Below are 27,872 nucleotides of genomic sequence, written 5' to 3'. Positions count from 1 at the left end.
GAATTGGGTTGCTCATTTGTAGCGTGTAACATTGTTCGTCTTTTTATTAGAATCTGCGTAGGAGGATATCAGTAGGCATACAGAGGATTGCCATTATTATTATTAATTAAATGGACAGTCATTTAGAATCATTATTCCAGCATGTGTGCGAGTATCTTAAGTGTAATTATTCAGTACTGTGTAAACAGACTGTATGACTGCTTGAGTGTGTGCCCATCTGTCAAGCCTGTGTAAAGCAATATGTGTGTGTTTCTGAGGTTAAACAGAGCAAGTATGATTGACTGCCAAACAGTGAGTTCCGCTTTAGGAAGTAATCGCCATGGAAATGGAGGGCAGCACCTCTATCTGTTTCAATGCGGAATAGCTTAACAACAGCAGGCTTGAACCAGTACACCAGGGCATCCCATTTGTCTGTGTGAAACTGTAAACAGTGAATGACCTCTCTCTGTCTCTCATGCACACATACATACATGCATGGCAGCTCTCTCTCTCTCTCTCTCTCTCTCTCTCACCCACTCCCTCTCTCTCTCTCCCCCTCCCCCCCCCTCTCTCTCTCTCTCTCTCTCTCTCTTTCTCTCACCCACTCCCTCTCTCTCTCCCCCCCTCTCCCCCCCCTCTCTCTCTCTCTCTCTCTCTCTCTCTCTCTCTCTCTCTCTCCCCCTCACTCTCGCACGGCCTCCGTGAGGCAGCGGTCCGTGCCGTCGCTGCCCTCCTGGCGGGCTTTGCGGCCTTTGCGCGGCTCCACCCAGGAGTTGTGTATGACGGTGCCGCTGGGCGCCGGGTCCACCTGCAGCAGCGACACCACGCGCTTCTTCACCTTGCTCCGGAGCGCGCGGCGCAGCTTCTGCCGGGCGAAGGCGTAGAGCAGCGGGTGGAAGACGGTGGTGCCGTACGCCAGCGCCAGGAAGCAGAGCCGCAGCCTCACCAGCCAGTCGCTGGGGCCCAGGCTGAGGATCAGCACGTTCGCCACGGAGATGGGCGCCCAGCAGCCCAGGAAGGTGGAGATGATGATGAGCGACATCTTGAAGACGCGGCGCTGCCTCTCCCGCCGGTCCCGGTGCCTCCGTACGGCCCGCCGCAGCGCAATGATGGCCGACACCGACGCCTGGACCCCCACCGTGGGTGGGGGCGGGGCCGGGGCGGTGCCGCCGTCGGCCGCGATCAGAGGGGCGGAGGACAAGGGTGGGGGTGAGGTCGCAGTGGGGGTGGGGGTGGGAGTGGGCGAGGGGATGAGGGGAGGTTGAGAGAGGGGTTTGATCAGCTCCCCTTCCTCCCCGGCTGCTCCTGCGCCGTTCATTTTGCGCTTCCTGCGGCGCCCCCTGCAGCCCTGGCCCTTGAAGCGCGGGCCCTTCTTCAGGTGGGAGCCGATGCGGATGTTGAGGGCCCGCAGGATCTTGGAGTAGGTGAACAGCATGACCACCACGGCCGTGAAGAAGGCAGGCACCTGCAGGAGCAGGTGGTAGTACATGGGGAGCCCCGTGAGGTCGCCCTGCCCCCCCACACACAACAGCGTCCGGTTGCGCCATACGGCCGCCAGGGAGGGGTCGCCCGGCCCCCCCTCCAGCCCGGAGAAGAACTCCACCTCCAGGAACGGGATGAAGAAGACAGCCAATGAGATGGCCCAGACGGCGGCCAACAGCAGCGCGGCGCGCCGCGGGGTCAGCAGCCGGTTGGCTGGCCGCACCGAGATGTCGTAACGGTCCACGCTGATCACCAGCACGTTGACGGCGGTGGCGATGCTGCTGAAGGTGACGCAGGCCTCGTGGAAGCAGCACAGCAGCGCCAGGTTGCGGTTGACGGGCAGCAGGATGATGACCACGGTCAGCGGCAGGCACAGCACGCACACGATGATGTCCAGCACGTGCAGGTTGACCGTCACCATGTTGCTGACCGAGTCGACCAGGTTGGACTGGGCGCAGTAGAGCACCAGCACGGTCAGGTTACTGCTGAAGCCCAGCACCAGCTCCAGCATGAGGAAGCTGGTCAGGGACACCTGGAAGCTGATTGGGTATGGCAGGTACCACCCAGAGTCCGTGCCTGCTCCATCTGGGACCCCCAGCCCCCCTAGGCCAGCTCCCACCTCTGCCCCGCCTGCCCCATCACTGGTCTCCAGGCGATGGCTGAAGCTGTCTGTCTCCATGGCACCCTCTGGTTTTCCTCATGCATAGCAACCCTTACCGTCACACCCCCCCATGGTCTGCTCCCATGTCCACGCCTTCTCCAGCTTACAAGCTGCAGGACCTGTGAGGTGAGATGTCGGACAGGTCTTTGATGGCTCTGCAGACACAGAGAGAACAGAGACAGAGAGGGAGATATTGAGAACGAGGAGCTGAAAGTGAAAGTGAGTGGGGGAGGACAAAGAGACAGAGAAAGTGTCAGAGAATGTGAGAGGCCCACACAAGGGAGATAGAGAGAAGGTTAGAATCTGCTGAGGTCACTGAGTTAAGATATTTTTCTACTTTTTTCTTTCCTGACAAAAGCACAACACTTTTATTCATGAACACCCAGGCAGAAGAAGGCCGAAAAATTAATTACTGTTGAACTAGAAGGAGGACAAGATCAAGGCAAGGGATGTAAGCATATATCTCTGAAGGCTGAGAAACAATACTGTTGGTTCACTGGTACAGTAGGTGAGGCTGGCCTTGTAAGGTGTGTAGAGATGTGTGGTGTGGGAAGTTGGAAAACCTATTCATATATGCAGATGCGTGTGAAGCATGGCATCCCTGATAAAACCTGTGGGTTGGGTGCGGCATTATTAGCAGGATGGAATCACTCCCATGGTTTTGCACGCAACTTTTACAGGAGACCACTCAGACCATTACACTACACTGCTTTTCTAACCACTTCTGTACAATGCTGATCTTTTCTATAGGTCACACTATACAGAATCTCCACAGTTACACTACAATCCCAATTACAACTATTCCATAGGCTAATGGATTCTTAGGTTCCAATATGGTGTTCTCACTTTCATCAGATAATGTGTGTTTTCTTGACTAAGAGACCTCGGTAGCTCCAGGCACTAATCCATCTTCCTGTGTAATTACACTTTAATCATTTTTACATCTTTGGATGGAATTGGCATCAATAAAGCAACTTAGGTATATTATCCCCAGAAATTGTCCCTGTTAATCACTATACTGCTGCTGGCTTACAATAACCGTTTGCAGTTTTTTTAAGCCAATATCAGTGATTACTAGCTGCGTGTGACAGGACCAAATGATTAACAGAGGACTATGATGTAGTGCCTAAAAGGTCATTAGCAGGACTTCCGGGTAAGCAGGTAGGTGAAAATTGAACACCAATGCCATTCTAAAAAGCAGGTAAACCAGAATTAACTTGGCCAGGGTTCCTTGGGTAACTGCTGAGCTAATCGCCTGACACATATAATAAGAATCTGCCAGCGGGAAAACAGCTTTCCCCCAATGAGCACTAACACGACTATGTGGCGTAAAGTGTGCAAAACAGTCACCGGCAGGCAGATGAGTGTGTGAGCTTTAGGAGCAGTTTTCCCTATGGAGATGCAAGAACTGGCAAGCCATTGGTACCACAGCACGATTTTTCAAATATGAGGAAAAGTGGGGAAAAAGCAAGTGCTGCAGGGGACAACTTGGCCCCCGTCCCTCCTGGGCAGAAGCCAGGGGTAGCAGTCTCTGTAAAGCAGGAGTGAGAGCACAGATCAGTGCAATATACTGCAGAAGGGGGAACGAAATCACCTGCTGCAGAACCAGAAAGCGAAGCTCTGAACTCCAAGCTTATATAATAGAACCCAACCAGCAAAAAAGAAATGTGTGTGATGCAAATGGACCACTGTGAGAACCTCAGCAGCCAAATGAGTCTGAGGTGCAGTTTCTGGAACTCAGACATGCCTGCCAGCCACCCCTTAATCAATGTCATAATGGCAATCATAGATAACTGACAGTGGCTACAGTCCTATCACAGCGCAGAAGAGATAGGGACAGGAGTGCAATGAGAATTCTGCTCAGCGCACCTCTGAGCGACTTTAGTGCTCTCCAGATGATTAACTAAATTTAATTATCAGCAGGTCAGTTTGCTGGCGTGCGCAGGCACTGTGCTAAAATGATGAGATCATTAACTCCTCATAGCACTATCAGGACACAGCCGACATTTCAACCGCCGCATGGCACAGACACAGCAGACACAAAAACCACAACAGAACCGTGAAGACACAGCTTATACACAGAACACAACACAGTTATGAAGACATGACTAATCAAAATCAAGTGTTAATCACTGCACAGATACAAACATGACTTTACACTATCTACCAGCTGACACAAAAAACACTACACAGCCTCCAGGATACAAACACACTGCTACACAACGAAAAGGACACAGCTAAACAGGCACCAACAACAAAGGCACAGGTAAAGCATTGACTATTGAGTCAAAGTGTGAGTAACGTGTGAGTCTGTTGGTCAGTGGTTCCGCAATGTGTGCCAGTCACTAAGCAAGCGAGTGAGCCACTCGTGCCACTTGGCTTATGCTTCAGAATAGATCAGACACATTAGTGTTTGCTAATCACTCGATGTTCGGACAGTCTGTGCGTCATCCAGTGTCAGTCTAGGTCTCCAGGTACTAAATTAAAATAACTGCCTCCCCACTCTGCTAATTTACATTGCATTCTCCTCTAATCACAAAGTTCTTCAATATACTGTTAAGAACCCACATTTTAAAAACATTATTTCAGTAATCACAGCCCTTTATATGCTTTGCTTATACCATTAATTCATAATCTGTATTCAGAAAACAAAATATTTTGGTGAAAGATTAACTATTTCTTCTGTTCTTGCTATAGCAACTAGGCTACTTTGCAGTTAGACAAATGTCTAGTTTCATTGATATTATTTTACTGTTGATAGCATAAGCTAAAAAGTAGTAATGAAATGTTCAACATGCAAACATATTAAATATGTCGATACAAATGTAATACAAATAAGATATTCTACAAGGCATGATTGAACATGGCAATAATTTACAATCCATATATATGTAATAACTGCATACATGTAAAATAACATGCTATATGTTTGGATACTTCAGTATTAATTCACAAGTACTACCTTTTATAAGGCATGGAAGAATATGAGAAGATAAATAAGAACTAATTTAAAGAGAAGAGAGAAAGGAGAGTTAAAGGGAGAGGAAAGGAGGGGTGAAGAAAAAAGAAAGCAAACTGTATGAAGATAGCGAAAGGAGAAAGATAGATAACTTCTGGAAGAAAGAGTGATAAGAACAGGGAAATGGGGAAGGAAAGAGATATAAAAATAAATAGATGGAAAGGCAGAGAAAGAAAGGGAGAGATTTATTTTATGAAGAGAATTCTTGATAAATTCACTTTGTTACTCAAAGACGATGTTTTGGTGAATTTTGTAAAGTCACCTTTGTGTTATCTGTAAAAGTATAAATTGTATAAATACAAAAATTCAAGCAACGACAGAGAGAGGAAGGTAGATTTTGGCAGCACAGTACAGATAAACCAAAGTGCTTGCAGAAAATAAGCACTAGTAATCAGAAAAGCAACAGTGGAACTTAAAACACATGAAGGCAAAACCATGAAATGAAAATTTAAAAAAAGTGAGCAGGCCATTGAGACCCGCTTTCACAGGAACATCTGGCCACCATGAGAGTCCAGGCAATTCTCACACCACCAGCTTCAGGTTGTTGAGGCAGAGCGACATCTTCTCACTCCTTGTGAGAAGTATGGTAATACACTACATTTCTCTTCAGTACAACCCATTCTACTGCCAGTGTTTGTCAATGGAGATTGCATGGCTGTATGCTTGATTTTATGGACCTGTAAGCGATGGTTGTGGCTGAAATAGCCAAAACCACTAATTAGAAGGGGTTGCTCACATACTATTCTTTTCTACGACTACATGACTAAAGCTAAATGTTGCAAGTCTCAGAGGAAGGAGACAAAGAAAAAAAGAAAGCTATGCTATTTAAAGAGGGGCAATTAATAAACATCAACTAAAAGGTAGACGCCCTTCTTTCCATGTAGAAAGAGCAGTTTGAACAGTGTGTTTCCTGTGATTGATGTGTTCTGGCTGCCTGCTGTTGTCAAAATTGAATTTGAAATCCCTGGTAAAGTAAATGAGAAAAGACAGCAGGGAGGGGGCAGCTTTAACCATTCCCACTGCACTTTTCCACAGGTAAACATACCCAACCTCACACACACACACACACACACACGCACACGCACACGCACACGCATGCACGCGCACACACAAACACACACACACACACACACGCACCACGCAGCTGCCACGCAACACACACCACACACATGCACGCCACCACACACACATACATGCACACACACAGGTCAGACATGAAAAAGCATACGTCTGACTCTCCAATACTAAGTTGACCTATAGTACCTGCCCTGCATACTTTTTGTGTCTGTGACATTTTATTTTTACCCAGACAGTATATGTTAATAAGTGTCAGTATGTTAACAACTACCATGTGGCTGTACAAGTAAAGCAAGAGGCAAAGCAATGATTTTGCCTGTCATGCACACAAAAACTTACATAGACATGTACACAGCAATACATATGGTGATATAAGTGTTTCTTACAGTCCCTGTCCAAAACAAAGGCACAGACTCTTCTGTGTCCTGCTCCCCCATATAAGGCAAACACACACCCCAAAGAGGACAGAAATGCCACTACCTGCTGCAGTGTGAAATCAAGGTAAATCCAGCCTAATGTGCAGCCCTTAATTAACTCCCTCGTTAGCGGAGATGGCTCACCGGGGAGCCCCGTGGTCTCAGGTGAAGACTGCGAATCTGCTTTAATCACTTCCAGCTACCACAGAGATTAATGAAGACACCCTGTCGTGCCCCTCATATCAGCACCACAATCACTGGGAAACGATGAGACAGGCATGAAAACACACAAGCTGCACTTCCACTGACCTGACTTTGCTGTAGGTTATCCATGCCTGTGATGCTGTGCGATACATTTGTCCTGACCTACCTTAGCTGTAGGTTAGCTTTAACTGAGGTGAGCTGTGTTTCTATTCATCCACCGTTGATGTAGATTAATTAAATATAACTGAGGCAAGGTAGGAAGCCTTCAACTAATTCAGCTTAGCCATAAGTAGCTGTTCCCAAGCACTCAAATCTAGAGATTCTTGCTCTTTCAGTTACAGACAAGTGAGATATACATATACATGAATATATACAAAACTAGTATATTTATTCACTATGGGACTGCCCACACTCAGCTAATCTGCAAAGTGAGAATCTGGCTGAAAACACGCAAGCCTAATTTTAAAAAATGGATGCCTTCAACAAGATGCATTGTAACTGATATCTTTCTGTAGAAGATGCCTTCCCGTAGGAGGCGCAATGTTACAAAATGAAAGCTTTTCCCAAGGGACCACCCTGAAAATGCAGGACACAGCAGACTCCATGAACAAAGATTTCATTTCTATTCAAAGAATTATTTAGCATTGGCTCAGCTGTCGCTCTGTCACCATATGCATGTAAATAAGTACACACACACACACACACACTTGCACACACACAGGCACCCCCACACACACGCATGCACACACCCATACATACAGACACACACACACACTTATGAATATACATATACATCTTTCGTATAATATATAAAGTTATAGGATTGTATCTGCTGCCAACCACAGAGCAATCTAAATGTAACTAAATAAAATCTAAAGTTAAGTAAGGATGGGTGCAGACGAAAGGAAAATGGGAAGAGAGTCAGTGAGCAGAGAGCGAAGGTATAAAATAGTCTGTAAAGTAAGAGTCAATTAGGAGAGAGCATGGATTCATGACTGCACTGGCTATTGGTGATGTCTGCACTGGGGTAATCAATCAGAGTCTTAATTTCTCACTGAATTCATTCCAAGCCATTAATAGCCTCATCAGCAGCAGCAGATACCAGCCAGACCTAGACAGGAAAACAAAATGTCTCACCTCTTCTCTCCCTCTCTTAGCTCCCACTCACTCCCACTTAAAACTCACCCTCAAAAATTCCTTCTTTTTACCTCTTTCAGGCCACACCCATTCCAATTTAAAAGCTGTCTTCTGACACCATGACGCGTATCAGTATTGGTAATTGCTCAATAAAAACAACAGTTCAACTCAAAAATTATGAAAACCAGTAACGCTATTGAAGCACAGATTACTCTTATGTTCTTTTGTCTCTCACTAAACTTTTAGAACAGAAGTCAGATCACAGCTCGCCTATGCTCAGCGCACAGCCCACAAATCCCTTGACACTGCAGCAAGCATCTAAATATGCAGCATGAGATATCCACCTCTACACAGTTTTAAATTTATATAGAATTACCATATTATCTGTTTTCTTCACCCAAATAGTCACTATTTTTCTGTTTTTATAGAGTGGAAAAGAAGGACAGTTGTGAAAATGTGGTTAAGTTCTTCCAAATATGCTTTTTTAAAATCTAGTTCACCACAAATGATTAAGTTTTAATGGCCAGATGTTAACGCTTTTAGTAATTATAACTCAGCTGTTTCATCTCTCATCCGATAATTTAATCAATTAAAAATGTCAATTCTGTCTAAAAGGAATCATTTGCACGACCATATAGCACATCACAGAAAATGAAAGCATGAAATACTGGGATTTGTCAATATAAGATATTTACTGGCATGCATGACTTTTTTCCAGCCAAAATAACAAGAAGTTGATCACTGTGAGAGAACCTCAGCTAATGCAGAGAAGGATGTGTTAGGCGAGAGGAATGAGGAGAAACAATAGTGAGAGACAAAGGCCAGCTTCATTCCTAGTCCGGTCTGCAAGACGGTTAAGATACCCTCTGGTTTGGGAGTTGAAAACAGATTCATTTTTTTGCCATGCTCCAAACATGAGCAATTTAGAATGGATATCTCCCCAAAATATAAACTGCCATTGTTAATTCCAAGTGCCTATCAACATGATAAAATTAGCCTTTCAGCCCAATTTGTTTACGGTTTGTACAGTTTAGGGAACACTGAGTAAACATCCCTTAACAATAACAATACAAATGTGCTATTCCTGGTTTTCAATCACACAATTACGGAGGGAGAGAGCGACTCATGTCATTAATTATTTTGTTTTGTATATTGTTCTGTATACACATCCAGAATATAAAATTGCAATATTATGTTTCATATCTGCCAAGCAAATGAACTCTATTTCAATCTGAGTTTGAGACAGGGGGAAATTACATGATTACAAAAAAAGTACAAAAGGAGAGCACAAAGGACTTAAATCTTGCAATCGGATTTAGGAAATAGTCGCAGCGTAAAAACAATCACAATATTGCGGCTCTGTTGCTGCCGCAAATACCAACACATTAACAACCGATTTACCACGACTCGTTCTATTTACTAATCAAATAAATTAAACGCTCTCATTCACAATTTTGTGGTAGCCAGACATAAATTGATTCAGAAACAATATGGCATGCAAGGAGCTATGAAATGGATACAGAGCAATCAGGCACAAGTAGCGAGGGAAGCTAAAGAAAAAGATAACTTAAATCAGATAACAGTAAATAGGAAGGGGAGAGTCGGTATAAATGTAACACATTATAAATGCAAAATTGGCTACAGTAGCCATTTCAGGTTTGTACACAAACAGTTTAGTCCTCTCCCGAGTGCCAAAATAATGGAGCAATTTCACAACCTTGGTGGGATTTCTTTAAAAAAAATGTTTATGAACAAGATCAGTACAAACCTGTTCAAGACATAAATTTCAGATATAAGGCATTCTTTTTAAATAAATTAAATTAATACAATAAATTAAATCATACATATTTTTAAGCAGTCATCTGTCCTTGAAAAGTTAGTATGGTTTTCTGAGTCAATTTTAGTGGGAATAGTTTGCTAGGTGACCAAAAAGACATGATGTCTGTATAAAGGTAACAGCTGTTACAATTATGCCACGTCTAAGTTCCTATAACAAATAACATGCTTTTTTACTGTTATATGTTTACGGAATGCCATCTAATGAGAAAACAAGAGGGTTGGTACCCAGGGAGGTCATGGAAAGGCCTTTAGATTTGGAGATTAGGGACAATAGATGGTGTTGAAAACCATCTACATGTAGCGTCCTTTTGGGAAGACCTAAAGCATTTTAAATTGTGTTTAGTATTTGTTAAATAAATTAATTGTACTCATCTACGTGTTTGACTTAAGTTAGTTCAGTGTTTAATGTTAAATGGTTTCAGTTAATTTGCTTGCTATGTTGACATAGCATCATCTTCTGGGTGCTCCAAGAAATTATGGAAAAGATAATGGAAAAGAAACAGCCACCTGGTCACATGCATTTAAAATAAGCAGACACCAGATTGGTCTGTATAGTAAGCTATTTGCTTTGAAAAAGCTTACTTGGGTGTTAAGAAACAAAAACAGATTTCCTCATCGATTTGGACTCACTTCAAGGTAAGCTACGGCGCTGCTTATGCGTCAATGTTTGTGCACGTCTTTTTTCATAAATGAAGCCCCATGCTTCATAATCTCAGGATGTGGCTGGTCTCACATTAGAATTGGAAATGTCTCCTTGATTACCATTAGTATGCGCAGAAAAAACCTCCATATCCATATTATAGGACATTCTCATTTACTGTTACAATTATTCCAGTTATACTGACTAGGTCGTATGAATATTACATCAGACTGCTTGTACTTTTGTATAAATTGAATATGACTCGATTACGTTATGAACGTAATTGAAACGGATAATGACCTCTGATATGACAGAGCTGTTTGAAGTAAAATTTCATAGCTCTAGCCTACATATTTTCTGAGTAAATGAGCAAAATCCAAAAACTGTTACATTTATACCAACACTGCCCGAATGGTCAATGAGGTACAGCTTCACAACACTGGTTGGCATATTAAAGCATAGGAATACAACACCAATGGAGAGGACAAAAATTTGGAGTGACATCACTTACAGAATGAATTCATACCAATGAATTCCATATGGTAAATGGACTGCATTTATATAGCGCTTTTATCCAAAGCGCTTTACAATTGATGCCTCTCATTCACCCATTCACACACACACTCACACACCAACAGTGAAAGGCTGCCATGCAAGGTACCAATCAGCTCGTTGGGAGCAATTAGGGGTTAGGTGACTTGCTCAGGGACATTTCGACATGCACAGGGCGGGGGATCGAACCGACAACACTCCGACTGCCAGACAACCGCTCTTACCTCCTGAGCTATATATATAAAAACGATCTGTAGAGGATGAAAGAAAAGATGGCATGATGTCAGGTGGCATACAAAAGAAAAACTTTATGAGGGCAAAGGACACAAGTGGTGGTCCCACTAAGGAAATAATATTAACACTGATAGAACAACAGGCGGAAAAATCCCAGCAAAATGAGCTAGTTGTGGGGTTGGAAGGAATAGACACGGATGAACTTCTGATGTGAGAAGGCCACAAAAGTGTATAAAGGTAACAATTCACAATTCATGATATTGACTTACCCTACTGAAATCATACGCAGAACAATTGTTTAAATTCTGAACTGCATTTTTATTCTAACTGCAAGTTGATGACTTCTATGGAAGTCTTGCATCTTTTCAATAAAACATAATGTCATATCATAGCTGAAAATAAATGAGAAGTGATTAGTAGAAACGTGCGAAAGCTATTTTAAATCTTGTCTCCTTTCCAGAGTGTTATGCAACAGAGGATGCATTTGTTCATCTCCACCCCATTCAGCCCACAAGGGAAACTGATTTGACTGCAGAGAGCGTGTGTGCAGCCTGACACCCTTCTCTGGCATGCTGTGTGAGAGCTATGGGCTACATCAGTACACACAAAAAATATACATTAAAAGGAAAGTCACAGAGTAATGCAATCCCTGAAAATTACATCCTAATAGAGATTTCTCTCTTTTTCTAGAGCAATTGCTACTCTACCCTTCATTTCTATGCACAGCCTAGAGTTACAATGTTACACACCTGAGCTGTAAACTGAAACCAAACCACTTATGGGGAAAATGGCATGTCACTGCAAGGAACTATGGGAAACCTACGAGAGCTCTATGGGAGAGAAAAGGAAACAAAAAAAGAAACAAGGAACAAGACATAAAATAGCTAAATGAGAGACAGATAATCCAGAGTATCTGAGAGAAGATGGAAAGCAAGAAGCAGAAGAGGGAGACATAGCTGACAGAGAGAAATGATGGAGGAGAGGAAGGAAGAGAGAACACAGAGCTGGAAAACTGTCAGAGGAGAGATGGATGGCAGGAGTAAACAGGAGGGAGAAATATTCCCCTCCAGCGATTACAGCCTTCTGCACCCTTGTCCCTCCTACTCATCAATCACCTTGTTCTCTCTCGCGCTCTTTTCCTCTCTTTAACTCTCACTCTCTTTCTCTCTCTTGCATTCTCCGTCTCTCAAAAGAGAATTTCAGCACATAAAAATGTTCCAGCACTCAACAGGAACACAACAGCATAATATTAAAGTGGAAGCATTGTATCCAACAAGCTATGATGAAAAAAACAATGTAAGATTGCAACAATATGCAAGAGAGTCTCTATTACATCAGTCAGTGCAGTTGCCTCAAATCAATGTTCCATCAGAAACCAGTGTATTAGTTTTATATTAGCATTGCCATGCTGATTTCACAGTACCAAACCAATGTGACATCATCTGTGGCATAAGTTATGATGTTACATAAGAACATATGATGCTATGATGAATGCTAGTGCCTTCAATAACACACAGTTTGGAAAAATCTGAAAACATCAAAGTAGTCACTATGGAAACTCAAGTACCTTAATCTCTGCTGATGAATGAGATGAGATATTTATATTAGTTGACACAGACAAAATTTTAGAGGAAAAAATCTAAAAGAGGCTAAATGCCAGGTGGCCTTTCAATTCCATATGCCAGTTTGAAACACAGCAGTAATATTGCAGGCAATTAGGCTTTAAAAAGCCAAAGCATGCAGCCCTGCTTTACATCCTCTTCTGACATACACAAGGCAGTCTGGCATACACATGCAAATGGTTTCATTACCCACAATTTCTCTTGAGTTAAAAGTACTTGCTTCTTTCTCCTGACAGGCACCTGGAGATGAGAATTCTCTTGCTGAATAAGCACCCCCTGGTGGACAGTGAGCACCCCAGCTCTTTAGATCCAGCTCTTACTACTTACTAATCTTGAACCCTAGAACAGTGGCTAATCTTGGTCCTGGGGACCCGCTGTGTATGCTGGTTTTTGTTCCAACCAGGGATGCAAGGATTTTTCTTAATTAGGTGCTTTTCATGCTTAGAGGAATTATTTATTTATTTGAATCAATGGGCTCCCAATTAGGCAGTTCAACAGATGTGTTTCAGTTCATTCAGAATTTTTTCCTTAAACTTATAAAAACAATGCAGATGTGGTTCCTTATTGCAAATTGTTGATTTTAGTGCTCATATGTCCTCACTTTCACTAATTAGGAGCCTTATTGATTCACCTCAGTCTTTAATTTGATCAGTTAAACAATTTTGTTACCTCTTTTTATGTAACTGTTTGCAATGCAGCATAATAAGCACAACATGAACATCAGTCTGCGATTCTTCATGGAATGCTTAACTATTTCTGACATAATGTTGCTTAAGAGGGTAAGTAATGCCCCTAGACTTAAAAAGCAGATAAATAAGAAACATGTACAGCTTGTTAAAATTATGAGATTGCAACTATGGTTGGAACAAAATCCTGCATGCACAGGATCAAGGTTGGGAGCCACTACCCTAGAAGATCTATCTCTATTTCATGGACTTCTTTGCCACTCCACCTACCTACATGATTCATCAGAGATGTAACTGACCATTGGTAATTATTAGCAACCAATCCAACATCACAATATGGACCTGGTCAGCTCAGTATTGTGTTGTAAAATAAGGAGCTTTACTAATGAGGATACTGTACTACAAAACTTGTCAAATTGTCTTTTCCCCACAGTCACTAAAACTAGCTACCCACACAGCAGCACTGAAAAGCATTGATAATGACTGCAAGCAAATAAATGCCTCTGATGCATAGCGATACAAAAGATAATATTCCCATCTAGGTGAATAAGGCATAAGAGTAGTGGTTCCCAACCTCGCTCCTGGGCTCCCCTGTGTATACTGGTTTTCATTCCAACCCCAATTGCAATCCCAGAATTTTAACAAGCTGTTCATTTTTCTTAATTATGCATTTTTTGTGCTTAGAGGGATTATTTACTTCTTAAACCGCATTATGTCAGAAATAGCTATGCATGCCATGTATTAACGTCCCATGATCACATTGCAAACAATTTCATAAAAAGAGAAAACAAGATAATTTAACTGACAAAATTAAAGAATCAATAGGCTGAAGGCCCATAATTGGTGAAAGTGTGGACACATGGCCCCCTAAAACTAACCGTTTGAAAGATAATGAAGAATTTAATGACAAAGCAAACAACGAGCCAAACCTGCATGGTTAATAAGTTCAGCAAAAAAAAAAAAAAAAAGAAGATTAAATTACTTAAGTGTTCATCAGCCTGATTAGGAGCCTACTGATTCACCTCAGACTTTACTTTGATCAGTTAAAATACCTCTTCTTATGTAGGGGTCTCAGAACCACTGGTCCACAACTATGAGTCAGTGACTACCATATGGGGCCCTGCCACAGTGACAATGTGAGTCAAAGTACAAATATGTAATATCATATAAATCAGCTATGCTCACACATTAACTCGCACATTTTAAAAAAGATATTCAGAGCAAAAAACTAAATAAAAAATAACTGATTCACTGTGTGATTAGGTTGCCTGCTACAGCCTTAACTGAGATGCATGGTTTTGTTTGTGTACTAAGTTGTCAAGATGCAGTGTAACTTTTAATAATTTATCAGAGTGTTTTTATAGAAACACCAGGGATGCTAGAATAGCCAGTGGGCATATTCACCAGAGAGCCATCCAAAAGGAAGGATTGGTAGCTGTTCAATTTAAATATTGGAAGTCCCCTATCTGCAAAAGGAGGCAATTTGAACACAATTAATCACACTTATGCCCTGCAAGGTGAACCTGGTGAAGAGTACTCCCTGCACAAGGTGGTACTCAAACAAAACGTTGCTGCGGAATATGTTTCCTCCGGTCAAGAGGGTGCCTTGTGCTTGCTATCAGAGCCATCACAAAAGGAACTCACTCTCTTTGAGGGAAGACTAAAATTGTGGCTAGCTTTTCATTAAAATCTGAATGTTAGTGCTCTCACTACTTCACTTCTCAGCTTGTTTCTGTTATGTTTCTCTTTTCTCCTCTCCTCTTCAACTCTTATTTTCATACTTCCATCTGGTATCCTTCTGCTCACCACCTCCCTCCTTTTTCATCTTTGACTTTCTTCATTCTCCATCATCTATTTTCATTGAACCACAAGTGGCCAAAATTCTATAAAATTATGCTAATTGTATTAGAGAAGTCAAATTATTTAGTTTGCTTGGTGGCAACTTGAGAGAAATATAAAATAATGCATTGAGATGCAATATCAAACACATCTATAAGTGCGTAGTCATTTTGATGTTAACAATTTTTTTATACATTGAAAGCATTGAAAGCACCTCATTTTAATTCTCAGTGTACTCTTTCCACTATGATTGGACACTTCCCATTACGTCCATTGTTGTGAATCTGCTCATCGCCATGTACTGTGTTAAAGAAAATAGCTGGCTTTCCATGCCCTACACTGCAACAAAAAGATTTGTAATGTAAAAATAACTGTTGTATAAATCCCCTTCTCTCTCTCTCTCTCTCTCTCTCTCTCTATCTCTCCCTCCCTCCCTTCCTCCCTCCCTCCACACATTACCGCATCCTCCCTGTTGGTCTTTGCAGAAGATGTTTTGGAAGTCTTGTCTTGGGATCCACAGTAGGGAGTCCCAAGGGAGAATCAAGCGACAACTAGTGCAGCCTCTAAGCCGTTATCAGCAGCTCACAGTGCAAACAGCGTGCATCCGTAGACAACACAACACAAAAGTCATTCACATAATTGCAATATCTCTCTGCACGCGTTTTTATCGCACGACAAAATAATCATTATTAAGCTGTCCATGCACACAGAAGCGGCGTATTTATTAATTAATTTTTTTAATTATATTCTTTTTGTTTGTTTCGTGTATGGAGGAAGTTCAAAGGGAAAAATATGTCTGACTGTAGCTCATACCATATCACAGAATTAATCGTTCCACAAACATTATCAATTAGTTGTAAAATAAAATAGAATTGGTAACCCAACAATTCACGTTCTGTTTTCCACACGTTTTCCGCAGGTTGTCCAGAGCCAATATAGCTGTTGACACAATATTAATAATTGCTTTAGATGGGACCAATCGCAGAATAGCCGACTATACACTGCTATGAACATTACAATAATGTTAAGGCGGTCTGTTGAAGGTAAACTACGTAGTACAACAATTAAAGTACTGATTTTCTCAAACGTCCATGAACCATTGTGTCCACTATGCAGCTAGCAGGTATGTAAATATATACGCTGCTGCAGATTTTTACCGGCTTGATAGTGACATGCATGTATGGCCATTCACTTTTTAACACTGCGCTTGAGACTGGTGTGCATTCTGATACAGTACTATAGTATTTATGGAAAAGCATCAAATTAAAGGCGCTAATTACACAAACGACCACTGTACTAGTAAAGCACAATGTATGGAAAAATATCGCACCATAATCCCCATCATTTATAATTTAATATATAGCCTGGATTAAATCATGCTGTCTGATTCAAAGCGTTATTGGTGACAGAGACGTGCACTGAAACTCACCTCTTGCACCAGTGACGGGGAATTCCCGCTACATTCTACTGCAGGTGTCCGCTTGTCCTTCGTCGCGTGCAGGATTCGCGCAATAGTAAATTTCAGGACAGCTGTCTGGTAGTATGCGCCGTGACCAGAATAAGGTCTCCAATAGATTCGAAAATACGTAGAAGCTTTGAAGGAGCGAAGAGAAATAAACACTTGTTTTTATTTTATTGCAATGCAGGCTTAATTTGTTATGTAATTTAGCGTGCACATAGCTGTTCCAATCGAATTAAATACAGTCACGCAACCAACATACATCACTTGTGTGAAATGATAACACATGCACTGCAGCGGGTAGCCCAACACTACCCCGTGAAGAAAAAGCTCGGTTCTCCTTCCCTCGTCCAATACGGAAACTATCTGCAGGCAGCGAAGGTGGGGGTGTCGCACGGGGGGGAATTGAGCATTTGAGTAGGAGGGAGATAAAGGGAAGTGGGAAGCGATGCAAGGACGATTGAGACACCTCAAGGGTGAACGTGTGAGAGCGGGTTGAATTTATATAATTCCTGTTCATTCATTTAATACGAACTATTTCCGTGAATGGGAGATGGCAAATCTTAAACAAATGTAGAATACATTCATGGTTTCGACAGAAAATTTAAATCAGTACACAGGGTAATAGGCCTAATGTATAAGTTTATAATAATTCTGGCTCAGCCTGTGACAGGATGGCTGTTTGGCGACGTATACTCATCTTCATAAAGCCACTTTTAACCCCACCTGAAATAAGGCACGCAGGAGTCCCAAATCGTATTATCACAAAGCCTATCGTCTACTCCCAAAACGCTCACGCACGTACGTACGCACTCGTATAATGCCAGGCTGAGAGTCAACCATGAGCAACGTAAGAGCTTTTATTCCATTTTTCCAGGGTCCACAGAACTGATGAATATTTGATCGCGTGGCGTGATCTTCCTTAGACTCCCTCCACTTTTACCTTTACTTGCAGCAGCATCAACTATGTCAAAACGTTCACAGAGTGACTAGGGCACAGAAATAATGTATTGTACTGAAAACCCATCAAATGTGGCATATAGTTAATTTGGGCTGTTACTGTAGCATGTGTAAGAAAGAAAATAAGTTAAGAAAAAGCAAGGGCAGTATTATTAGAAACAAAAAAGAAGCCTTAGAAATGAATAGATGTGTGTAAACAGATGTAGGCTAAGAATAAGCTTGGCAACACACTTACAAGTTCTCATACAATCCTGTCTGCCAGACACAAAAGGAGGAACGGTATCTGTCAGGGCAGCCAACGAGAAGCGGCTTTTCACTGTGGGTTCCGGGGAGCTGGTCCACCTCCCACGGGTACATCGTAATGCTCCTCCTGCAAAACTGGTGATCTTGGCTAAACATCAAGGCACTTTTTTCCAACATTGGCCTCACGGCGTGAGAAATGTCCTTCATGTTCCAGAAATTGGCCGCCAGATGGGCTGTGCAGGGGAGAGAAGCTTTGGTGGCAGCGGCAGCAACAACCTTCCCAGAGGCACACCAGCTCTGCGCATCTGGCCATTGATCAGGATAGCTTGGGTCTGATAGGTTTCACCAGTGTTAGCTGAGCTAACCTCACCATTGAAAACCACTGGGCACAGCCTTCGGAGCTCATACCAGCCACCTCAGCAAGAGACTGTGAGCAGAGCTACTCTAGATGCTAAGCGAGAGAACAGTCAGGAATAATCGCGCATTAGCCAGTGCGTGGTTAACATCTAGATACAAAATGGCTGCCACACACCCTCCAGTTGGGTAATAAAAACTAAAACGCACGACTGAGGTAAGCGGCCCCACCTCCTTCACTGTAAAGTGCTTTGAGAACCTTAAAAGCCACTACATGAGTGCAGTACCAACATCAGTGGAGAAGTAAATCTGTTTTGTGACAAAATCTTTGCTTGTTTTAATTTGGGAGTTTTTTTTTTTTTGAGACAAGTTCTTCAGCCATGCCCATAGCAGCCTAAGGATGCATCTTATTGGGTGCAGAAGAATACAAAACCAATTTAAAAACTCCATATTAAGTAACAAGCTTAATTTTAGGAACATTTACAAAAAAATCTAAATAATGCATTTAACTTTTTTAGGTTCTTCCTAGCAAATCAATGGATTTCATAAAAGCGGAGGGGCAAAGTCAATTACTCCATTGGTATTATATGCCCAGCATGTCTTATAAAATTGTCCAGACACCCTATACCAGCAAGTGGAGGACAAGCAGTCAATGGTAGTGTCCTGATCTAATCTTCATCCTTACACAATCAACGTCAGCTACTCTTCAGTGGACTCCGTCTATACATGTCTTCACACATTCCAAAAAATAATGACAAGCATGATACATCTCATCATTTATTAGTGCTGGGAAACATTGAAAGGGACAGACAGAGACACTGCAGATGTCTGTGTGGTACACACTCAGCACCTGTAAAACTGAAACTTTAGTTTGGGGGTGAGGACTGGGTTCAAGCGGCCAACAAAGGGGTGACGTGGCATCTTTTAGACCGTAGAGGCTCCCTCTCACCTCTCTCCAATAAACAAGACATGCGCACACACACACACACACACACACACACATGTAACAACATGCAGGGCAAAGTGATAGCTTCAATGCCAGGGAAAACATGGGCAGACATTTTGCTCTGCAAAACAGCCAACAGGAAAGTGCTGTATCCCACAGTAGGCAGATGTTACCATGACACCTGCACCTGTCATGGAACATTAATGGTGATAACACAATAGTGATATCATGTAACCCTCCACCTCCCCTCCCTTAGGCATGGCATTGCCCCTGGTTACACAGCTTTCCCTTGCAGGCAGCCGATCCCTTTCCAGTGTTTTTATTTTTAAGCAGAGGTCACACCCCCGTCTTCCTCCATTGGATGGACTGCATTTCATCAGCCATATTTTCAGGCATCTTTGACCTAATCTCGCCCTTCTCCTCTTCATCCAGCAGCTGCTGCATGTAACAGGAGGTGCCCAACAGAACATGGCCTGTAGCTTGCATGGTGAACAAAGTCCATCGTAATGCCTCCCTGAAAAAAATGGGATCGGTTCAGAGTGGGGTGGGGGGAGCAAAAAATTCAAAGAGGAGAAAAGACTACTGACAAGACACACTCCTATAAGCTCATTGCTTTTAATAAGTTATATGATTTATCATCATTTACTATTTAAAATTACTTAAAGAAATTTAAATAATTTGTTCTTTACAATGAAACAGCGTACATAAATTGCAGCAGAAAATAAATTACAGTATAATATAATCACTCATTTCTAAGTATTGCAGGACTCAGCGTGTAATAACAAACAATTTCAGACTCTTAACTGAAAGATACAGAAGACCCGTATTTGCACCAGGTTTAAGGTCATTTGAACAAACCAAGTGGTAATTTGCAATAATTTATGGCAATCAGACATGCCCTGTATTGAGCTACATTCTGCACAGAAATCCATAATTCTGATGCTGAAATTTATGTAGATAACACAATTTAAATATGCATGGCCGAAATAGCACACTGTGTCGCCATTTCCCTGGTAGGGCACTTTCGTCCCACTGCAGGTGCTTTGTGAATTGTACATAATTTTCTTCTGGTGATACATTAAGAGGTGCAAAACCATCCCAATCCTTTTGTGGATTCTGTCCAGAGAGACAGTGTTTTGCACTGAGAAGGACTGTTTCGTAGAACCAGTCACCTGACAGGCCCAAATATGCTCCTTACTGAGTGTCACTGTAGTTACTGTATAACCTATACAACTATGTAACCTCCCACTTCAAGCCTAACAAACCAGCAAATCAGGCCGACCTCCTACCCCTTCAAAACCACCCCCAGCCACGGGTTCACTCACTTCAGTAGCCTCTTGGCTCCATAGCAGCGCAGGTCATAGGAGACGGAATACATGCCATACAGTGTGGCCTTCACATTCAGGCAGCCAATGAAATCCTGGGGGTTGTTCTTGTATAGGTCAAAGGTCAACCGAGCAACATCTTTCCTCCGCTGGGGCCGACGCTCAGTGAAGTGTTCGCAGTGGGGACCATTCTGGAATGGAAAGGAGGAGGTAAGGAGGGGGAGCGAGAGAGAGAAAGAGCGAGAATAAGAGATAGGGACCACAGAAGAACATGGATATCATACTTTTTTCTTTCACAGGTAGGTGGTGCAGAGGGCATTGGGACACTCAGAAACACCTTTTGTTAGAATGCGAGTGCGACCCCTCAAAGATAGAGGATCACAGTGCACGGCATGCCACATCTCCATGCAGAAAAAATGGAAAAAAAATAAGAAGGCAGAGTACAAATAGGCAACAGAATTTTAAAAAATGGTGGGCTGGCATGCATTTAGATTATAACATGTAAACCACAAAAGATGAATGCTGGTTTTAGAGTTTATTTAACAAATTATCTCTATATCTAGACTTAGTTTAGCATACATTTGAATGCCAGTGAATGCACGGTAAATCATCAGGGAGTGACAGATGACGAATGACGGAAAGAGAAAATGGCATACGTTAATGCGTTGTCCTCAGTATAACAGCATTTGAATAAACATGCCGTTTAATGGAATTAAGGTGCCGGAAAGTCATTACTGACATAATTGAGTACATATGCAAATCAATTTCTGCAGACAGACAGCAATTAGAATTGCCTGTATAAATGTTGTGTCTGAAACAAACCTGGGTCAGGTTTTTAGGAAATATTTGAAATAATCATTTCAAATATTTCATACATTTATTTCCATGATTTATGTGGAAAACACATGCACAACTAAAACTATTTTATCTTATTTTGAAATACTTATTGCAGATTGATTGATTTCTAAGTATCCAAACATTAAATAGTTCAAACAAGATTTCTGAAATATTTGTTTCTTTGTTGCTCTTTTATTAATGTGTTTCGCATCAGTTGATTTAAAGTTATTTAAACAAGATTTAAGATATTGTTAAAAACTACACAACGGACATTTACGTCATCAATCTCTCGCTACCCAACAACGGAGAAAGCTTGATGCTGTAAACATCTGTCGTGTAGTATTAACACAAACTCAGAGTAAACAGTAGTGTGAGTAAACAGTAAAACAGTGCCAGCCACCAGAATGGCGGTAGGTACTCATACCTGCTCTTATAAATCTATACCTGCAGGTCATACTCAGTATAAGATGTCCTGAAGGGAAGAAAGAGGCACAGCCTTATTGAGGCTCACTAACTCCTTCCTCACATTGGAACCGTGGTGGAGGCATGGCCGAGGCACTTACCTTGGGAGGTGTCCATTTTTGCCCCTTGTCCAGCACCACAAAGACAGAGTTGTCCTGCAGAGTCTGAAAGAACTCCTCTGTATCCACCCCGGTCCCGTCCTCGTCCAGCACCAGGGCACTCACACAGGACACCTGCATCATGTCCATCACCTGGGGTGTGTGGGGGGGGGTATCACTTATTCAATCAATCAATAATTCAAATGCAATTACGTAGCACTCGTAATAGAATTTCTACATTGCACATTGCAGGAAATGCTTGGTACAGCATGACAACTACTTGATACAAAACAGGACAATTTGAACAATTCAATTAAATAATTAAAAACACAGGATGGTTTGGAAAAAAGTGAGGTATAACCATGGGCTCATATATTACATGTAATTATATCACGTTGCTATTATATTTCTCCCTCTTTGTGAGATTAGCTCCAGGAGGAGGAAGTGAAAAAGCACAAGGCACATATCAATCACAGGTGTAACAGTGTCAGGCAACATCATTTAGATGTTATTTTGTCCTTGACTGCAGAACCGTGTTTACTGGTTGATAAAATAAGTGAGTGCAGCTCTGATGATGGCAGTGCAATGACAGACAAAAGGCATAAATACCTGTAATCTACCATTCAACCAGAGAACAAAGCCATGTATTTAGAGAGTGTTTGTCAATACTGACACTTTCATTTGACATCTAAATTTACACTGGATATTAGTCCTCACCACATTCGAGTTGGGATCATTCAAGGTGACACAGGTGTGACTCATTTCAATGAGTGTCAGCTTGCGTTTGCATGTTAAATCAGTGCATTACTCATTAGTATAATCTCTGTGACCGTCAGAGGAGACGTGTATCAGTGTACAGACGCAAGTCTCACAAAGGTTGTTCACAACTCCTCCTGCCTTCTATTATATGGATTTCTGATTAGTATTTTGCAAATGAGCCCTCCTGGTGATCTGGCTTGGCAGTCTGGAACCACCCCACCTTGTTTAGCAGATCCTGGAGCCCGTCGGCCATGATGCCCTTCCTGACACTGCGGTCTGCGTTGGTGACCCGGAAGGGCCTGAGGCGGGGGGTCAGGCCCGTGAGAAGCTGCTGGGTCATAGAGGCGCTGGCTGTCATGCTGGCTGTCACACACCTGGGGGTAAAACACACCTGTAATGTGAACTCAGCACAAACTAAATCCATTAGTTACGGATAGTAATCATTGTGATGGCGTTTGCCATGGAAACAGGAGCTTACTTGGAGAGGGATGTGGGAGACAGCAGACTGAGAGACTTCTTGGCGTATTCCATCTTCTCAGTGAACAGGCAAATAGAACTGTATTTAAAAAAAAATGTAATCAGTTTTTTAAACGAAAGAAGTGTTCAGCTTTTTGACGTCCACACTGTATGACAGCAATGCCAGCACTCAGGATATTGCTTCCAGCAGGCAGCAGGGGGCGCCAACGATGCACTGTTGACAGAGCGTGATTTTCAGAGCGTGAGGTCTGATTTTCTTACTGCTTTGCTGATCACAGCATTGATTTGAACACTCAAAATAATGCATCAATACATTACCCTTCAGTCGTATCTCGTCTTCTGACCATTTCTAAATATTTTCAATGAAAGGGAGACTGTTGGTTAAGTCTGGCAGACTACTGAAGAACCAGAACTTTCCTAATGTGTACTAGCTCCACTGTCCATATACTGTAGAAAACACTTTCCAACCACGCACTGCAACAACACACTTCTACTGAACAAGCACGTAATCTTTTTAGAATCCCAAGGGAATTTGACACTGTTTGTCCATGCTTGTACATACATGTAAGAGTCAACAGCAAAAGTATTGAACATTCCTAAATATGGAGTAGCCATCTCATCTAATTTCCCCAACAGAAAAATGCACAAAACAGGCAGACTTCCCTTATCATTTGACTTCTTATAAAACTGAAAAACTGAATCGGAAAATAAGAGCTCACTGGTTACCTGTCTTGGTATATCCCTCTTATTTGGACACACAACTCCTGTGACTGGTCGATCGGATAACAAATGAGTTAGGATCTACGATTCTCTCATAGTTCTACCTCTCGCACGTCACTCCTCTTTTCACCTTTGTTCTACTCAGTCAGCTCCATGTGGAGTCAGCTTTATTGAGTAACACCTTCTTTGCCAACCCCAAAATCATTGAACTACATCATATTGCACAACATCCACCAGAAGTCTCCCCTCCCAGTTCTCTTGACTCTTAAACCAGTCATTTAAACTGGATTTCCACTTCTTATGAACAAAGCAGATTGTTGGAATTGGACTATTTTCAAAAGCAGAAAGCAAGGCAAGTCCTGGATGGATGGGTCTTTAACAGGCTGACTACCCCTGCTATGACCAATACGTAGTCAAACGTACCCAGAGAGTATATAATTTTTCAAGAGATAAATGCTATTGCAGGGGACATGCTATTGCAGGGGAGCTTTAAAAAAACAAACAAAAGTAACAGTTGTTCATCTCCCCTAAAATTAAAACAACTATCTGCTACCTGGCAGTTTGATGAGTAATGAAAAGTCATGCTAACCTGATGTCACAATTGACATCACCGGACTTCTCATCATATTGTGCAATATCTCTCAGAATGATGTCTTGCCCTTTATACTTCCTGTATTGCACAAAGTCATAAAATTGACCACATCCACGTGACCAAACTAAGCCTGTATAATGCTACTGGCATCTACTGTTAGCTATACGTTTAAGAAGCACTGCTCTGAGGATCCATCCACACGCATTAGTCATGTCTGTTCTTCAATATCTGAATTGGTCTTTTGGTAGACACTAAACAGAGGTCCTGCCTCCCTTTGTTACGGGGCTGGGTTCAGTGACGCATCGGCCAAATTTCTAACCTGGCTGCCATGGGTTTTACATATTTGTAGTGGTTTACGTTATCATCAGTGTAAAACACACTGAAATCTTGAGAATATGCTACATAAATGAAAACATGACCCTTATCAGGGAAATTTCAAATGGACTAACCCTGTACTATAATCAAAACCAAGCATATTCAAACAGTGGAGGATATATTTTTTTTTTAACTGTTCAGCATTACTACATCTTCTGTTAGTTGTTGAAGTCAAAACATTGTCTACTAGCCTCCACCTCATTTAATTTGGAGTTTCCCTGTTTTCAGTGTATGAGCCCATATCAGACAGTACCTGTTTCTCTTATTTCATCAGCTTGGGGGAGGCATGCTGGTGCTATATAAATGTATCCTTCTGATAAGTCCATTTGTGTAAAATCAACCTTTCTTACTTTTTTAACCCTGCTTCAGATTCATACCAGATAAACCTATAGCCTATATGAGCTATTTATAGTTTAATGTAAATAAAAATCTCTACAAAAAAGAACAGCTCCAGATCAAGGGCCAATCAAATCTCAGACAGTGGAGCCTCCTGCTGTCGTCGTGTCTGTTTCTCAAGACATAGAAAGCTGCCAAAGTATTTCACAGTCTGTCTGTGACCCTCTAGCATTCCCACACGTGCAATCCATAGCGTGCTCTCATGCCAACAATCCTTAACCTCCAATATGCAGGCACAACCACACCACATGACAAAGATGCATCATTTTTTTACTTCCAAACATGCACACAGACACAAGGAACCCAACTCTCTGCATCTGCAAAAAGTGAAGCTCAAAAAACACTTTTTTGTCGCACACACAACACAACACATGGGCCACTGAGTGCAGCAGTGCAATACATACTTAAGTGCATTAACAGTTAAAAACCTGCTACCAAAGCAAAGTCTTAGTTTGGGACCACAACTAAAGATTTACTTCGCTTTGGTGGTGGGTTTTTAACTGTTTCACAAAAAAGTCCCATAGGCAGGACCCTTATGCAGTGTCCCTTGTAAGTGTATACAGTGGTCAGTAAACTCAGCTGTGCAGAGTGTAGCAGTACGGGGGGGCTGTATTCACTATTTTCTTGTCAACATTATGAGTGATGCGTAAACTACTACATCACTATTTCAGGTCACACAGAAAGGGGTTACAATTATAATTAGACAGAGTAACAGAAGGAATGCACCTAATATGCTTAAAGTACAGTAAACTAAATGGACACATTGTGTATAGTGTATTTTGTATACTGTGACTGTCCTGACTTTTTTGACTGTTTTATTTGTGACTGTTTTATATGTGATTGTTCTGACTCTTTTGTATACTGTCATTGTCCTGACAGTTTTATTGTTGTACACCTGCCCAGGGACTGCAGATGAAAATTAGCTCTTAGCTATATCTGGTAAAATGCATCAAACTTCTATTACTTAAATTTATGTTAAAAATTGTACATTGTCCCTGTCAAATAAATTGAATAAAATTAAATGAAAAAATTGCTAGTGTTTAAGGGTTATCGGTGAAACAGCCGTGCATTCCATTCCATAACCGAAAACACGTTCTAGGTTTTAAGAATGATGAGTGGAAAACTACAGCCACAATGATATCCTGGGCAAACATCAGTATCCAAACAAACTACTATTCTCATAATTCCATATCATAGAGAACACTACAATTCCAGTGCAGTAATACACTATTGACAGTTGAATACATATTTCCAATTTGTGGTTACTGTTGCCGTTTCTCTTATTACATCCCACCACAGTACCATGTATATCGTCACAGATTCTCCAAAACGGCTATAAAATTCCTGCTTGGAGTGCAGTCTCTCAAAACAAACAAGAAACTTTAAATGCAATTCAATTGACCTCGTTTGGAATCTAGTGTCAACATATCGACACGTCCTGTAGGCCTATAGACGTAGCCGGCTATCACTTAGCCTACCCACACAATGCAAAGTCAACCAGACCAGCCTGGTGAAATTATATATTTTTTGGTTTGTGAAATGAGAGATTTGGTATCTTATTTTGCGAACACAAACACTCAACATCTCAACTAAATAAGTGCAAACGTTTGCTCAAATAACCTACTAGCGTGTTATACAATGCACGAGTGAGCCGGGCACTGACTGCTTGAGTTGTCATGTTAACATAAAGCTGCATGAAAACAAAAGTTTTAACGCTTTGACGTAGTGAATCTGTTTATAGGTAATAGCCTATATCCGGACGACCATCAGTTATCGGAATGTACGAAAAAAAACTTACTCTGTTTAATTGTGTCGATGACCCGCCACAATTTTGCAGTCTCACAGCGCTTGGCGGCCACCATCCGCCATGAATTACAGCTCACTGCGGATGGGGAGATTAACCCGAGTCATATGACATGTGCCTGAATTTAAATCTGTGTTTCTGTGGTCTGACAAAAACTGAGGGTCAAATGGGCCGCACAGATGAAACCCAATCCGGAGCCAAAAAATGTGCTTTAAGTGCACACCCTTTCTCAACGTTGTATCCAAATCTCAAACATTAGGTAGTAGTCTAGCCTACTTATTTTGGTCAGAGTTGTATGCCACTATAATACGATTTTAATATTCGCTAAATCAGAGTAAATTTATAAAAGAACATTCCTGTATTACAGTAGCTTTTGGGCGATGCCAAAAACCGAGAAGCACGTTGGTTCATTAATACTAATACCCATTAATTTAAATTGCGTGGTTTTGTCTAAAAAAACAAACTGATGTGTTACCGGACATTTAACTAAATAATGAAAATAATCCGGTGCATTTGACAGATTTCATTTGGTGAACCCATCTGCTCACTAACATTGCTGCGCCGCCAAACTTCAGGGTCAGAAAGATGCGAAGTGATCGTTCTTGGGCTGAGGAGATGCTTGGCTATTGCAGCACTAACAAGCTGTCAGTTGCTGTATGGGCCACGGTGAAGCCAAAG

General features: G+C 41.9%; 2 protein-coding genes and 1 long non-coding RNA gene across 6 annotated transcripts; 1 reads left to right on the top strand and 2 right to left on the bottom strand.

Annotated features, from left to right (window-relative positions):
- Positions 1-628: 628 nt before the first annotated feature.
- On the bottom strand, positions 629-17,182 carry LOC135237912 (G-protein coupled receptor 22-like). Of its 2 annotated transcripts, none has more exons than XM_064305465.1 (2): positions 16,817-17,182; positions 629-2,277 (listed from the first exon to the last, which is right to left on the bottom strand). In XM_064305465.1, the coding sequence occupies exon 2, from the start codon at positions 2,138-2,140 to the stop codon at positions 662-664; it is 1,479 nt and encodes a 492-aa protein (XP_064161535.1). In that variant the 5' UTR covers positions 2,141-2,277; positions 16,817-17,182; the 3' UTR covers positions 629-661. The 2 variants fall into 2 exon arrangements, with proteins under 2 accessions (XP_064161535.1, XP_064161536.1); XM_064305466.1 differs by lacking the exon at positions 16,817-17,182 and adding an exon at positions 13,052-14,227.
- On the top strand, positions 14,509-18,728 carry LOC135237915 (uncharacterized). Its single transcript, XR_010324967.1, has 2 exons — positions 14,509-14,684; positions 18,264-18,728. It is a non-coding gene; the product is annotated as an uncharacterized LOC135237915 (long non-coding RNA).
- Positions 18,729-19,167: 439 nt separating this feature from the next.
- Positions 19,168-27,346, bottom strand: cidec (cell death inducing DFFA like effector c). 3 transcript variants are annotated; one of them, XM_064305467.1, is made up of 7 exons: positions 24,034-24,149; positions 23,626-23,656; positions 23,309-23,386; positions 23,051-23,204; positions 22,075-22,224; positions 20,675-20,865; positions 19,168-19,863 (listed from the first exon to the last, which is right to left on the bottom strand). In XM_064305467.1, exons 2-7 carry the CDS (start codon positions 23,652-23,654, stop codon positions 19,686-19,688), a joined length of 780 nt encoding a protein of 259 aa, XP_064161537.1. In that variant the 5' UTR covers positions 23,655-23,656; positions 24,034-24,149; the 3' UTR covers positions 19,168-19,685. The 3 variants fall into 3 exon arrangements, with proteins under 3 accessions (XP_064161537.1, XP_064161538.1, XP_064161539.1); XM_064305468.1 differs by lacking the exons at positions 23,626-23,656; positions 24,034-24,149 and adding an exon at positions 27,189-27,346; XM_064305469.1 differs by lacking the exon at positions 23,626-23,656 and having other exon boundaries at positions 24,034-24,052.
- Between the last annotated feature and the right edge of the window lie 526 nt (positions 27,347-27,872).

This window comes from Anguilla rostrata, chromosome 13, assembly GCF_018555375.3.
Source record: "Anguilla rostrata isolate EN2019 chromosome 13, ASM1855537v3, whole genome shotgun sequence".
In the NCBI taxonomy this organism is placed as follows: Eukaryota; Metazoa; Chordata; class Actinopteri; order Anguilliformes; family Anguillidae; genus Anguilla; species Anguilla rostrata.
This window is presented reverse-complemented; position numbering and strand designations above follow the sequence as displayed.

Coding starts and splice junctions, on each gene's coding strand:
- LOC135237912 (XM_064305465.1), bottom strand. CDS start 2,140: ATGGAGACAGACAGCTTCAGCCATCGCCTGGAGACCAGTGATGGGGCA.
- cidec (XM_064305467.1), bottom strand. CDS start 23,654: ATGGTCAGAAGACGAGATACGACTGAAGG. Junction 23,387..23,625: donor AGACGAGATACGACTGAAGG/GTAATGTATTGA, acceptor TTTTAAATACAG/TTCTATTTGCCTGTTCACTG. Junction 20,866..22,074: donor AAAAATGGACACCTCCCAAG/GTAAGTGCCTCG, acceptor TTTCCATTCCAG/AATGGTCCCCACTGCGAACA.